Below are 15,164 nucleotides of genomic sequence, written 5' to 3'. Positions count from 1 at the left end.
GAGTATCCTTGTATATATTGCATTAGTATTTGCATTATCATTTTATTGCATAAAACAATGGGAAAGTTAAGTTGTGTGCAGGTATTGAGCAGAAAGTCGGACACCAGAGCGATCTCATCGCAGCGACACCTCTAGGTCGCTCCACCTGGGAGCGACATGTCCAGAGCGAGATGCCGAGGTCGCTCGCGTCACACGCGAGTGGAAACACAGAAACCGACCTCAGAGCGATTTTCTCACAGCGACATACCGAAGTCGCTCCAGCTGGGAGCGACATGTCGCAACGACGTTCACACCTCGCTCCACGGAAGGTAACACATAACTTTTTTTTGTATTTCACATTTCCATTGGGTACCTCACTCACACAGAGACTGTGTGATTTAAGTGTGGGGGAGGTACCAAGTATTTGATCATGTTTGTTTCCATGATTTTGAGTCTCATGCATTGCATATTACATTCTTATTTGCATAGAAAAATCCAAAAAAATAAAAAAATTTGAAAAGCACAAAAAGAATCATTTAGTTGCATCATTTGCATTTTTAGGATTGAGTCTAGAAGCATATAGGTTGCATTCATTCATTAGGGGGATTTCAACCTTGTAAAGAGCTCATGCTAAATACTGAATTTATTGACCTTTGTAATCATGACAAGTAGCTTAAGCACCCTTTGGAAAGCTTATAAACTTCGCGCCTTGAATGCTCCTCTTGAAACTCATTTGACTGTTGATACTCTCTCTTTGAAGCAAGCTCATGTTTTAATGTCTCTTGCATATGGTCCCTTGTGTGCTAAGTCATGGATATACACACTTGAGTTGTCCTATCCTTTTTACCAATCTTCTTGACAAACTCAAGTGGTACTCCACTCCCAAAACCCATACCTCCTTTTTAAACCATCATTATTTGTTGAGTGAGGCCTCTTTGGAAAGCTTTACATGTGCATAATGTTGAGAGTATTGGGAACGACAATGCTTAGTCTCCATTCTTGCTAGATTAGTCACTCTATTGTCTAGCTATAGGAAGGGGGTGAGTGTTGTGATTGTGATTTGGGAATATGAAAGGTTTGACTCTTTGTGCTTAAATGATTAGTCTTTATGGGATAAGTGGAGAAGTATCTAGCTCTTATTGTGAAAAGTCTTGGCCCCCAAATATAATAAAAAAAAAAAAAAGAATAAAAAGGGGGCTAGCAAAGTTGTTAGGAGCTGAGATTTGTTTAAAAATTGTGAAAACCCCTTATTGATTTCAAAAAGAAAGAGTCTGAAGTGAAAAATGTTCTTGGAATCTTTTGGTGAGAGATGTGAGTTGGGTTTGACATTGAGGAATAACTGAATATCTTGTGTGTTTGGGAAAGGGTAGAACAATGGAGATTGAGCATTGTATGCATGAGTTGATCCTTTTCTTAGATATATTATGTGTAATGTCAAAGCTACTTTGTTTTGAGAGTAAACCACCTTAAAAGATCATTTTGAACCTCTGATTTCACTTGCATTAAAGCATTTGTCTTACCAAACCAATTGACTTGGACCAGTTGACCATTTGTGAGATGTCTATTGAGTTTGCTTCCTGAATGTTAGAGAGATGGTGGATTTGTGGTTTGTGGATGCATGATTAATGAGTGTAGAGATCAAAGGAGCTGGGATAGGCCTATAGAAGTTAGAGATGGATAAAATCTTTGCTTTTGCTATTTGGTATGATTATGCAAGGTTGTTAGGTTGAGAACTAAGAAGAGTTTCTTTTGATTATGAGTCCCCATCTTCAAACCTCTTCTCCTTGGTTCTTGAAAGTTTACTTGTGGACAAGTAAATGACTAGTGTGGGGGAGTTGATGTCTTGCATATTTGCATTGTTTTAACCATTCATTCATAAGCATTTGCATCATATAGATTAGGATTTATACATGTTTAGGTTGCATTTGGCATACATATGTCTCTATCAGGTATTGGAACACCACATGGAGTTCTTAGAGACATTTGGAAGCAATGTGATCAAAAAGGGGGTGAATGATGAGCATGGATGAAGGCCTTAGAGAAATCTTCTGTTGCTAATATTTTGTGGAGACACAGGAAATTGAGTTAGCTTTCTAATGGAAGTGGTTTCAAGTCATTTGGAGCTGTAATGGAGGAGTTATGATCAATTTACTAGAGGCATATCCATCCTGGTCGAGAACCGCAGAGTGACCTTCTGGAGCGACCCCCTAAGGTAGCTCCCAACCAGAGCGACCAACCAGAGCGACCTACCTAAGTCGCTCGCGTTTTCATCGCCCGGAGACACAAAAATGGAGGCTGGAGCGACCTCTCAGAGCGACCCCCCAAGGTCGCTCCCAACCCCAGAACGACTTCCTGGAGTGACCCTCTGAGGTCGCTCCGCGTTATCTGCTGCACGATTTTATTATTTTTGAAGGACCTTTTTGCAATTGTTGTGCACGTTTTTGCACTTGGAAAACCTAATGTTTAAGTACTATGTAGCCACCATTTTGGCAGATTATCTTTTGACATTGGAATACACAAAACTCTCTCAAGAAAAGCTCTCTTTTGCTTTAATTGTTCTTGTGTTCTTGTGATTTTCTCTTCTAGTTCTCTATATGATTCATCTGAAATCCACCATGGGTTTAAGAGGAATCATGGAGATTAGTGAGTAATCCACTTTTGGATTCATGGGTTAGGGAGATTTAGGGTGATTAGGTTAGTTCTAGGATGTGTTAGGTGTAAATCATACTTGTTCCTTGCATAGTAGAGTGATCTTAATGCATCATTTGAGTAGGCCACTCAAAGGGTGATCTCTAGGCATTTCCCACCCAAAAAGTGTTTGATGAAATGCCTGAGTCAACTCTCCTAAGCTCTTAGTGTACTTTGCCAAAGATATTTGTTGTTAAAGATGCTAAGATAGCTAATAGACTTGTTAGTAATGATTGCTTGCATGTTATTCAACCAAAGACATTTGATGTTTGAGACATGTTAGCAAATGAGCATTCATCTAGATATAGAGCTTGCTTAAAATTGTGTTTAGGCTTAAGGTTAATAGTTTGATTGATTCATTTGTCATCCTTAGTTCGGAACTTGATCACCCAAGGTCTGAAATCCCTATACCCATGAGTTCTCCTTTTCAATAGCTTAAAAGTATCATTTCTATTACTTGCATTCTAGTTTTAGTTTAAAAACCATCCAATTCACTGATTGCACTTAGATTAGGCAAATACTTGCATTCTCTCTGATTTTAAATCCTTCAGAACTGGTTCGACAACTTACTTCCACTATACTATCATTTGACTTAGGAGCCTCAAAACTCCTAACATCAATGTACTATTAAGTTATATGTTCTCGTGTTTTGAAAACATATATGTTATACAATTATATGTAATTTATTATTATTTATAATATTATAGATTAAGTTACATAGGATATTATCTTATAGTGTGTAATTATCATTCTAACTAATAATTTTATCTTGAATGGAAATACAAAATATTAAACCTAAACATACGTTAATTTTTTTTTATTGTGAGCCAGGTGCTTTTGTATAGATAAGAGGTTTCATTACTGGAAAATATGTTTCTTCATATGAAAGCAGCTGTTGTGGTTAATATCAGTGATAATAAACCAGGAAAAAAAACATATACAAATCACAGGTTTGTGTTAACAAATTGTGGAAGAGTGGTGAGCAAAAAAATAAATATATTCATGTAATCTTATATATCTATATTATTATTTGAAAGATAAATTTGATAATTTACTATGTTTCCCATAATTTTAGGTTTAAGTCATATTTCAATTTTAGTGATTTAGCTGATAATTTATTATTATTTTGAAAATAATTTAGAAATTGTAACAATATTATTTTAAATTATATTATATTTATTGTCGTCAATGTTTTATATATATATATATATATATATATTAAATTAGAGTCATTTTAATATTACTAAAACAAATATAATATATATATATATATATATCACATAAGTTACAATGAATCATTTATATTCTAAGATAAATTTCTTCTTACAATCAAAATCACTCATGTGATTTTTTTGCTCTCACGCTAAAAGTTAGAGCGTTTAAAATTTTATTTTTCTTAATAAATAATTAGATTAGATTTGTTAATATATAATTACCCATAATTTTTTTTAAAAAAATCATTAATTTGATAATCATCATTATCTAAAAAGATTATATATTATGTTATCCAAAAACATTACAATATTTTCAAAATAAATATAATTCCGTAACTATAGTTTTATGTATATATGAATGTTTTAAGTTTATTTTTCGTAATAAAATATATTATATTAAGAGATTATATATTATGTTATCCAAAACATTACAATGTTTACCGTATATAAAAGATTTAATATTTAATTAACTATTAAATATTTCAAAAATATGAAAATAATTTATCAAATCCGCAAGTGCGGGCAAACTACCTAGTTTACTATATTATACATATGTTTTGTATGACATATTTACACATAATATTCTTATTGTTAAATACTCTTTCTCCTCATATCACATTTTTCCTTTCCAAATACCCTAGTAGGCAGTCTCCTCGGCTATTCAAACAATTATCTTTCTCCTCATTTCACATTTTTCCTTTTCAAATACCGAACAGATAAAGGCTTGATCATACAATCAGTATTTTTAGCCACTAAACAATTTTCTCTTTTGTTTGATATCTATATTATTGAAACTGAAGTATATTTAAAATTTGTTTGGAAACATGGATAGTATTTTTAAAAATGAGATTTATTTGGAAACATGAATATTAGTTTTTAGAAAATGAGGTTTGTTTGGAAATATGGATAACAGTATATTAAGAAAAAAAGTAATGGGCTTAAAATTAGGCAAAATTGGAAGCCCATTATATTATGAAAAAACTATCTATTTGGACTACTTTTAAAATATAAGAAAATGAGTCACTCTAATTACCTAAGAACATCTTTTGTTTAAAATAATCATAAACAAAATTTAAACTTTATATACATATTCCAAATCAAATTAATAATTTAAAGTTTATTTTATGTCAAGAATTGATCAAAATATACATATATTCAAAAATTAATTGCTAATGAAATATTTTCCAACAACAATTATTAAAAAATGCTTTCAATATATATAAGAAAAATACAAATACTCCAGGTTCATATACCAACTTAAATTGTGGTTTTTTATTTCTCATTAAATTTTTAAAATACAATATATATTAATCGTACATATAGAATTTCAATATATATATAAGAAAAATACAAATACTCCAGTTTCATATACCAACTTAAATTGTGGTTTTTGTATTTCTCATTAAATTTCTAAAATATAATATATATTAATGGTACATATAAAATACTATTAATTATATGATTACTTATATGATGGTACATATAAAATACGATTAATTATATGATGACATATATGATTTATAATAGTGACTAGGAGTGGACGTTTAGGTATCCATTTGGGTTCGGTTCGGATCTGTTTGGGTTTCGGGTTTCCGGAGTAAAAGATTTAGCCCCATTTGGATATTCTAAATTTTGGTTTAGGTTCGATTCAGATCTTTGCGGGTTCGGATAACCCATTTAAAATTTTAAAATTCATTATATACTTTAATTTTCTCAAAATTTATAAACAAAATAATATATTACATATAAATCTGAATAACCTATGTCAAAATATCTAAACTTAACATATAAATTGGTTTGATTTAAATATTTGGATAGAGAATCAATAATTTTTTAAGTATTTTTGATGTTTTGAGTATAATTTAACTATTTTAGGTATTTACTTTCAACTATTTGTATATATTTTTAAGTATTTAAACCAACTTAAAAGTATTCTAGTTGTTTTTATGTACTTTAAATCTAAAAATAACTAATATACATATATAAGTATTTAAATTTATTTTGAATACATTCGGGTATCCGAAATACTTCGGTTCAGATCGGATTCGGTTATCTAAATACCAAATTTTGAATAATTTGGATATTTAATCAATTTCGGTTTGAGTATGATACTATTTTTTCGGATCGGATTCGATTCGGTTCTTCGGATTTTTTGCTCAACTTTAATATTGACAGAAAAATAAATAACAATATTTTTGAAAAATATATCCGCGCGGACACGCGGATCAAAATCTAGTTTAAATTGAATTCATGGTAAAAGGAAGAAACAAAGTTTTCGGGATCTCGTATATAAGATGTGGGTGGACTAAGCTTTGGGACAATAAGTTGTGAAAAAATTGATTCAAATGTTTGACAGCTTAACTAATCTCAATCATAAGCGTTTTGGTCTATCATGTGTGATAGTTAGTGTTAGCAAGTAGTTTACAATTTTATTATGTTGACCATCAGATGAGTCAACGAAAAAGTCATCTCATCGAACTTCATCTTAAACTGGCGAATACGAGAAAAACAGAATAAACACATCTAACACCGTGAAGCAGAGGAACATGCAGCCTTTTGATTCATCGTCGTCGTTGTTGCCAAAAATAAGCTCTCTATTCTCTAAACAACTTCAAAAGCCGAAACCTTTGACACCGAGAATCAGCAGAGAAGAAATCATTACAATTTTTAGCTTCTTCGTTTGATCTTTTGATCTCGCTTAGTTAAGAGAGGGGGAGAAAGTCAAATGGCCATGATGGGTCGTATAGACAGAACCCAACAGCTCAGAGGTAGAGGATCTCGAATCGCGATCGTCATCTTCCCAAACGGGTTCTTCAACTCGAGCTCGTCGCTCAAAGTTAACGAACGCGTCCAGGTAGGTTTAAAGATTTGAGCTTTACAGTTATACACTTTCTTAGTCTTCTTTTATATATATAATATATATATATATATATATTTCTTCATCCCACGAATCAAGGTGCTGAAGGCAGACTTTTTTTTTGAGAAATGGCTAATTGAAGGCAGACTTTGCATCTCTCTCAGACAAGAACGCTGAGTTAAAGAAACAGGTCAGAGAGCTGACAGAGAAGCTACGGTTAGCGGAACAAGGATCAGACAATGCAAGGAAACCATAGATAAAGGCTGGTCCATTTGGAACTATCAAGAGTATAAGAACTAACCCAATCATCCTTCCCGATGAATCTGTAAACCCTAGACTAGCAAAGATACTAGAGGATGTTGCTGTTGATAAAGAGGTGATCGTGTCGTGGCTCTTGCAAACTCAAACGTGAAAGCTATGCTAGACTTTAGATCGCTAGTGTAAAGAGATTAGGTATAAAAAAAACTATCTAGTTGTCGCATTGGATGATTACATTGCGAGTTTCTGTAAATATAATAAGCAGATCCGGACAAGGACGTGGACACGGTCGGGAAAAACGGAGGCAACCACGCCATCTATGGATTGAAGTTCCGTGTGTTGAGAGAGTTCTTACAACTCGGGTACCAAGTTCTTCTTTCGGATGTGGATATTGTATTTTTGCACTACCCTTTTAGGTATCTGTACAGAGACCCTGACGTGGAGTCATTGAGGTGATGGTCATAACAACATGACAGCTTATGGATTTAACGATGTGTTTGATGAGCCAGCCATGGGATGGCTAGGTATGCTCATACAATGAGGATATGGGTTTTCAATTCCGGGTTTTTTCTATCCAAGACCCACGGTTCTATCAATCGAGCTGCTGGACCATGTAGCGGATAGGCTCTCCAAAGCAGAACTGCGGAACCAAGTTGTTTTTAACGAAGAGCTGTTTTATCTGAGTACATTAGGCTGCAATTTGCATACTTCTAAGAGAGTGATGGATATGTATAAGTTTGTTAATAGTAAGGTTCTGTTCAAGATGTGAGAAAGATTAAATCTCAAAGCTACAACTTAAGCTTTGATCTCTAGAAATAAAGAAATTATATAAAGAAATTATATAAGAACAACTTTTTTTATTAGCTTTAGAAATTATTCAAAACTAAAGCTTCAATATTTCTCTTAGATCTCTTATGGAACACCTCTCCATGAGACCTATATTGTAGTTAAGACAATTCCCTTAAATATGTGAGACATGGAAAACACGAACTAACCTAAATAGAAATTTCCTTTTTTCTATTCCTAGATTTCCTTTTTGTGTTCTTAACATAATTGAACACTTATCAATATATTAAGTTTCTACAAGCTTGGAATTATCCAACATTCACCTCCTTAATTCCAACTTGAATTAGGGAGATCAAATTTTTGAACTCCAATTAAGCTCCTCATTTGCTTGAACTTAATCTTTGCTAATAGCTTGGTAAGGATGTCGGCCTTCTGCTTAACACCCGGCACATACTCCACTTTGATTTGCCCGTTCTCCACACACTCACGAATGAAGTGATACTTCTTGAGTACATGTTTACTCCTTCCACGGAAAACTGGATTCTTTGTTAGAGCAATGGCTGATTTGTTGTCGATCCTAAGCGTGACTGTCTTGTCTTCTTCACCTAGTATCTCACTCAACAAATCCTTGATCTATATAGCTTGCTTCGCTGCTTCTGTTGCCGCCATGAACTCTGCTTCGCATGATGACAATGCGACCGTCTGCTGCTTCTGCGACGTCCAAGTGATCAATGATGAACCGTAGTAGAATGCATGTCCTGGCGTGCTCTTCCCGTCATCGAGATCAATGTTGTGACTGCTATCACTATAACCAATGACAATCTTTGACCCATCTCTCTTGAAGAACAAACAGAAGTTTGTTGTTCCTTTTACATACCGCAGTATGTGTTTGATGGCTTGTCCATAAGAGTCTCTCGGATTGTGCATGTATCTGCTTAGAACACCCACAGCGTAACACAAGTCAGGTCGTGTGTGAAGCATATACCTCAAACATCCTATGATTCTTCTGAACTCAGTATCATCTATCTCTGGTTCATCTTCAGCTTTTGAGATTCTCAAGTTCGACTCCATTGGAACTTGAGTTGCCCATCACACATGATTCCTTGAGCTTACTTTTCCTGTTTTATTCTGATTCCGTCTTCTCCTTGAATCACCTCAATGCCAAGGTAATATGTTAGCTTACCTAGATCTGGCATCTCGAACTTCTTAGACATCTCTTCCTTGAATTGCTTAATCACCTTAAGCGAAGTTCCCGTCACAAACAGTTCATCAATGTAGATGGCTATGATCAAGACGTTTCCTCCTGTAGTTTTGCGGTACACTGATGGTTCCTTCGTGCACTTCTCAAATCTCATCTCCTTTAGGACCTGATCGAGTTTCACATTCCATGCTCTTGGTGCTTGGTATAACCCATACAAAGCCTTGTGTAACACATAAACTCGATCCTCTTCTCCTTTCTTCTTGAAACCTTTGGGTTGAGTTACATACACTAACTCCTTTAGATCTCCATTCAAGAAAGCGGTCTTCACGTCCATGTGATGTATCTCCCAACCATTGGTTGCTGCGAGGGCTATCAAGAGCCTAATAGTTTCGAGACGCGCCACAGGTGCAAACACTTCGTCGAAATCTATTCCTTGCCTTTGTACATAGCCTTTTGCCACAAGCCTCGCCTTATACTTACTCACTGTACCATCCGCCTTTCTATTTATCTTGTAGATCCACTTCAACCCTATGGGTTTCACTCTAGTCGGTCTATGTACAAGCTCTCATGTCTTGTTTCTTGTGAAAGACTCTATCTCGGCCACCATTGCTTCAATCCATTCTCTTATGTGTTCAGCCTCAAAATAGTTCTCTGGCTCGCCATCCATTGTGAGCAACATCATTGCACTTTCTTGATCTGCAATCAACACATAATCATTGATATATCTTGGTTTTGATATGGTGCGACCGTGTCTAGTCACCAACGGTTGAACACCACCATCTTGGGTGTCATTGTGATCAGTAGCTTCTTCTTCCTCTTCCTCATCTTGGTCTATAGCTTCATGTTCATGATCATTACCTTCTTCTATATCACCCTCATGTGGAAGCTTAAGCATACTTGGTTCACACTCCGCTTGAGTTGTTGTAGATGACCAGTCCCAAACTTTCTTCTCATCGAAAACCACATCTCTACTCACCATCACCGCTCTTGTGACTGGATCGTAGAGTCTATATGCTTTGGAACCCGCCTCAGTTCCAAGATTGACCACACACTTCGATCTCTCATCTAACTTCTTCAGATGAGTCACACATATCTTCGCGTGTGCTACACAACCGAATATCCTCAAGTGCTTGATATTTGGTTTCCGCAATGTGAGACACTCGTATGGCGTTTGATCCTTCAAGGGTTTTGTAGGAACTTTATTGATGAGGTAAGTTGAATGACGCACAGCTTCTCCCCACAAGTAGTTTGGCATCTTCATTACCTTCAGCATACTCCTTGTCATAACCATTAAGGTTCGGTTTCTCCTCTCCACAACACCGTTTTGCTGAGGTGTGTAAGGCACGGTTAGGTGCTTTTTGATTCCATTCTATTCCCAAAATAGATTGAACTCAGCTGAGGTAAACTCTCATCCTCTATCGGTGCGGAAGGTTTTAATGGTTGACCCTGTTTGCTTTTCTACATTCTCCTTAAATCTTTTGAAGCGATCGAATGCCTCACTCTTCTCCTTCATAAGTATAATTCACATATACCTTGAGAAGTCATCGATCAAGACAAAGACATACTTGTTGTTTGCTGGCGTTGGTGGCGTGATTGGTCCACAAAAATCTCCATGCAATAACTCTAATGGCTTTGTCGCACGAAACATGGTTTTAGTCGGGAATGAATGTCTAATCTGCTTTCCTTCTAGAGATGCGTCACACACGTTTTCTTCATGTGTTACACTCGGCATTCCTATGACCATATCCTTCTTTACCATGTTGTTCATCACTCCATAACTTATATGTCCTAGTCGAGCATGCCACCTCCATGTAGCATCTTGATCTCTGACATGTAAGCATTCCGAGTAGCTAATCTCCATCGGGGTCTTGTAGAGACGGTTAGGAGATCTTGTGACACGTAGAAGTAACCTTCCACACGAATCCGTGAGCGTTAAGTAGACATCCTTCGTGTTAACCTCACATCTGTTTTCTGTTGCTTGCCCAAGACTCAATATGTTGTGCTTCAGGTCAGATATGTAGTAGATGTCTTTGAGTGCCTTCTTCTCTCCATTCTTGCACACAAAAGTAATCACACCCTTTCCAACGATATCAACACACGATCCATCACCAAACTTCACCTTCCCTTTGGTGTTTTGATCCAAACTCTAAAAGAACTCCTTGTTTCCCGTCATGTGATTGCTCGCTCCATTATCCAAATACCAAACACTTGCGCTGCCTTTGTTGATATCGAGATTCTTCGGAATCACCTTGTCTTCATTCAAGTACACCACCTCGTGTACATAGAGTGCATCGGCCTCTTGTGTCTCGTTTAGGTTGGTTTCTTGACTCTTCACTGACTTCTCAGGACAGACAATTGCATAGTGACCCGACTTGTCACATCTCCAACATTTCACCTTTGAACGATCCTTCTTCGAGTTTTTGTCTTCCGTGTGTGACACTGGGTTTTGGTTGTGTGACCTTCCACAACCTCTGCCTCTACCATTCCGTCCACTACCTCTACCACGGGAATTCTCATAGCCCCTCTGACTATGTTGTTCGTTGTTGGAGAACATAAGCTTCCCTTGGCCTTCTTTCTGAGTTTCTCCGCTTACAAGATCCTCGTACGCCTTAAGCCTTCCAATGATGTCCTCAAAATCCGTAGATTTTAGGTCTAGGACTTGCTCAAACGATGCCACGATCTGGATATACTTTTGGCTCGGAAGACTCTTCAAGAACTTCTTGACCATCTTGGATTCTTCTATTGTTTCTCCCAACTAGGCTGCTTTGGATGATAGGCCGGATATCTTCCCTGCTAAGTCATTGACCGTATAGTTATCATCCATCTTCAACCTATCAAACTCCGCCATCAACGTCTGAAGTCTCGCCTCCCTTACGCGATCAGCTCCAAGGTGTCGTGACTTGATGGCGTTCCAGATGTCCTTCGCTGCGGTTTGTTCTCTCACCTGGAGAATCAAAGTTTCAGGAACAGATTGAAACAAAAGAGCTGTCGCTACGTCGTTCTTCTTTTGATCATCCGAACAGGATTCGAACGTGTCCCACACTTCATGAACACGAAGTAGAACCTTCTTCCTCATCGACCAAACTGTGTAGTTTGTTGATGATAACATCGCACATTGGATGGTTGCGGATCCAAAGTCCTTCGTGCGTGGAGCCCTAGTCACGTCCGCCATCTTAGTCACGTGATCTCTTGTTCACAAGCACCAGGATCGAAGCTTCAACTTAAGCTTAGATCGAGTCTTCAACCTGATCAACCTGAGGAAGCTCTGATACCAGTTCAAATCTCAAAGCTACAACTTAAGCTTTGATAATTCTCTTAGATCTCTAGAAATAAAGAAATTTATAAGAACAACTTTTCTTATTAGTTTTAGAAACTACTCAAAACTAACATTCTCAATGTTTCTCTTAGATCTCCTGTGGAATACTTCTCCATGAAACTTATATTTATAGTTACAGACAATTCCCTTAAACATGTGGGATATGGAAAGCAAAAACTAACCTAAATAGAAATTTTCTTTTTCTATTCTTGGATTTCCTTTTTGTGTTTCTTAACATAATTGAACACTTATCAATATGTTAAGTTTCCACAAGCTTGAAATTATCCAACAAAAGAATGAGGAACTGAAGAAGAAGGTGAAACCAGTGATTTTTCATCTGAATTATCATCCTGATAAGCTTAGTAGAATGTAAGCTGTGGTTGAGTTCTATGTAAATGGTAAGCAAGATGCCCTTGATAGCTTCCCTGATGGTTCTGAATGAAGATTCACCTTAAAAGCAGTGTAGGCTCAAAAGTTTTTACAGTTTCTTTGACATTTTGGCTTTCTAATTTATTTTTACTCATGCCTTTTTTTTGTATTATGAATTTTGTGTAACTTATAGCTAAATCTCAAGTCTTCTTTTACTTCCTTGGGCTCTGTTTCAAAGTTTTGGTATATCTCAAGTTTGAATGATAAATGTTCCAGCTGAAGCCACTTAATAATAAAATATATGTAATGTTTTACAAGATCTAAACGGAATGATAATATGAACATACATCTTACAACACATTTTATCTATAAATAATGCTTTTGAAACACACTCACTGATACATTAATCATTTCTTTCAGCATGGCACAACGAGCTTTCGTTCTTCATCTCAACTACGACCTTTAGAGTTTCCAAGTGTGAGCTCAAGATCCTCCATAGCCACATCATGGATCCTCTCCCCTTCCCATGGCTTAACTTGGCTGTTCTGACCAATCTCTGGTGCTGTTAAATTGTTTGAAGATACTAGTTCTGGTAAGAGGGGTTTCATAAGATTGAAGGTAGGAGAGGGTGGCACTGCAAAGCCACCACGGAATGGCTGTTGTGAGAACTTTTGAGAGCTTAACCACTGACTCGAATCAATAGTGGAGTCAGACTCATCACATTCAGGTATAGTAGCCGGGGCATTGAACTGGCGATGATTAGTGGGGCTAGCAGGTGCTGATACTGCATAAAACGGGTAGTTGAAAGATGACGTTCGTTGTCTAGCAGCATTGGCCATGGACTGTCTGGTAAGAGACTCCCACGTTGGTAATGGCTTAGTGTTTCTAGAAGTTGGAGATGAGACAGGTGGAGTGACAGGAGCACTGTTTGAGGTTTTAAGTGGAGGAAACCCACCGTTTCTATAAAAAGGGAAGATGGTGGAGATGTTGTGTGTGTCGCCACCACGAGGGCTCGGGAATGAAGAAGATGACGGGCTGGCTTGGTAAGAATGTATGGGACTTTCAAAAGGACTTTGGTTATAAGAAGAGTAAGGAGTGGCACGAGAAGATGATCCAGCCATGTCATCAGGAAGAGGCTTATGTCCCTGAAAATACCAGTTAGTTCTCAAACATTAACATTATGACTGAGATTTGAAGATGCACTATAAAACCAGTGGCGGACGTACGTTGTGTTTGGGAGGGGCACTTGCCCACCATAAACTTTTTGTCTTAGTGTAAATTTGTGAAGGTTTTTAGAATTTAATGTCCATGTTGTTCGGTGTCGTATTTGAGTTCGGTTAGGTTAATTTAGATTTTTATTACTATATTCATAAGTTCCAATTGGGTTCTATATACTAATTTTTAGATCGGACACAGTTGACTTCTTTATTTATTGGATTCAGATTCAATTATAACTAATATCTGAAATTGCCCAAAACAAAGAAACTAATGAAATTGACCACACAATACTCAAAAATCAAAATATATAACCTATTCAGTAAGCTAATAAAAACTAGTCAAACTATTTAGTCTAACTAAAAATATTCAACATAACAACAAAATTACAAAATACTTCAACATATCTAAATTGTTTTAACATATACAAAAAAATAGATTTAACTAATTTAATTTCTGATATTCTCGCATCTAGATTTTAGTTCGTGTTGTATCCAAACTCATCCAGATTTTTTTGTAACAGTTTCGGATATAGTTAACATGCCCATGCCTAAATTCCCATGCTTAAATACGCTTTTAAAAAGTTCAACCTACCAAGATATTTAGTCATGTGCTGTAGTTTTGTCTTTCATAGGAATAGTTTTTTTTTTTTTTTTTTTGGTCAAAGGAATAGTTTATAGTTTCTCCACTTTCTAAAGCTAATGAAAAGATCTAAATATATATAGTAAGGCATAGTCAACATCAAAACACCCACCACTAACTCAGATTTAACTAACCTTGCGATAAGTGGTTCCGTCCTCTTCGACCACCCAACCAGCTTCAGAACAAAGAGCTTTAAGCACTTCATTGTTGTCGCAATGCCTGGGAAGATTAAAGTTACCTTGAGCTCTGAGACCGTTATAAATCTTCGCCGCTACAGCTCTTCTCCTCCTCTCCCTCCTCCTATTGTTCTCCCTCTCTCTCCACGACGGCTTCCGCGTCATCGCCATCGCTGCTGCTGACGTCAACGTTGCACCCTCATAGGTCATCTTCTTCTTAAGACGCACGGAAGTTTGATTCAGCTGAAGTTAGTAACTCACGAAGGAATAAGGTTTTTTTTCTTAACTGGGGGTTATTACACTTTACAAGTATCTTTTTCGTTATTGAAAGGACAAAAAGTAAAACCTGAATGAACGGTGATCTGACTTAAATACGCAGAGAGTCAATCTAAATGGTGAGATTAGCAGTGGTGCACGTAACTTACTGCGAGGTTCTGCGCAGTGGATCAGTCGAAGTAGTACG

At 36.5% G+C, this 15,164-nt stretch overlaps 1 protein-coding gene and 1 pseudogene across 1 annotated transcript; one reads left to right on the top strand and one right to left on the bottom strand.

The window, feature by feature from the left end:
* Window positions 1-6,606: 6,606 nt before the first annotated feature.
* Window positions 6,607-7,801, top strand: LOC108808445 (arabinosyltransferase RRA3-like; annotated as a pseudogene).
* A 5,144-nt stretch (window positions 7,802-12,945) lies between these two features.
* Window positions 12,946-15,164, bottom strand: LOC108810556 (protein BRASSINAZOLE-RESISTANT 2-like). Its single transcript, XM_056987951.1, has 2 exons — window positions 14,660-15,164; window positions 12,946-13,813 (listed from the first exon to the last, which is right to left on the bottom strand). Exons 1-2 carry the CDS (start codon window positions 14,909-14,911, stop codon window positions 13,118-13,120), a joined length of 948 nt encoding a protein of 315 aa, XP_056843931.1. The 5' UTR covers window positions 14,912-15,164; the 3' UTR covers window positions 12,946-13,117.

The sequence above is a fragment of the Raphanus sativus genome, chromosome 6 (assembly GCF_000801105.2).
Source record: "Raphanus sativus cultivar WK10039 chromosome 6, ASM80110v3, whole genome shotgun sequence".
NCBI lineage: Eukaryota > Viridiplantae > Streptophyta > Magnoliopsida > Brassicales > Brassicaceae > Raphanus > Raphanus sativus.
Note: the sequence above shows the minus strand (reverse complement) of the source record. Positions and strands in the feature narration are given on the sequence as shown.

Excerpts from the sequence above, each read along its gene's own strand:
- LOC108810556 (XM_056987951.1), bottom strand. The coding sequence starts at position 14,911 with ATGACCTATGAGGGTGCAACGTTGACGTCAGCAGCAGCGATGGCGATG. Across the intron at positions 13,814-14,659 it reads ACGGAACCACTTATCGCAAG|GGACATAAGCCTCTTCCTGA; the intron begins GTTAGTTAAATC and ends TGGTATTTTCAG.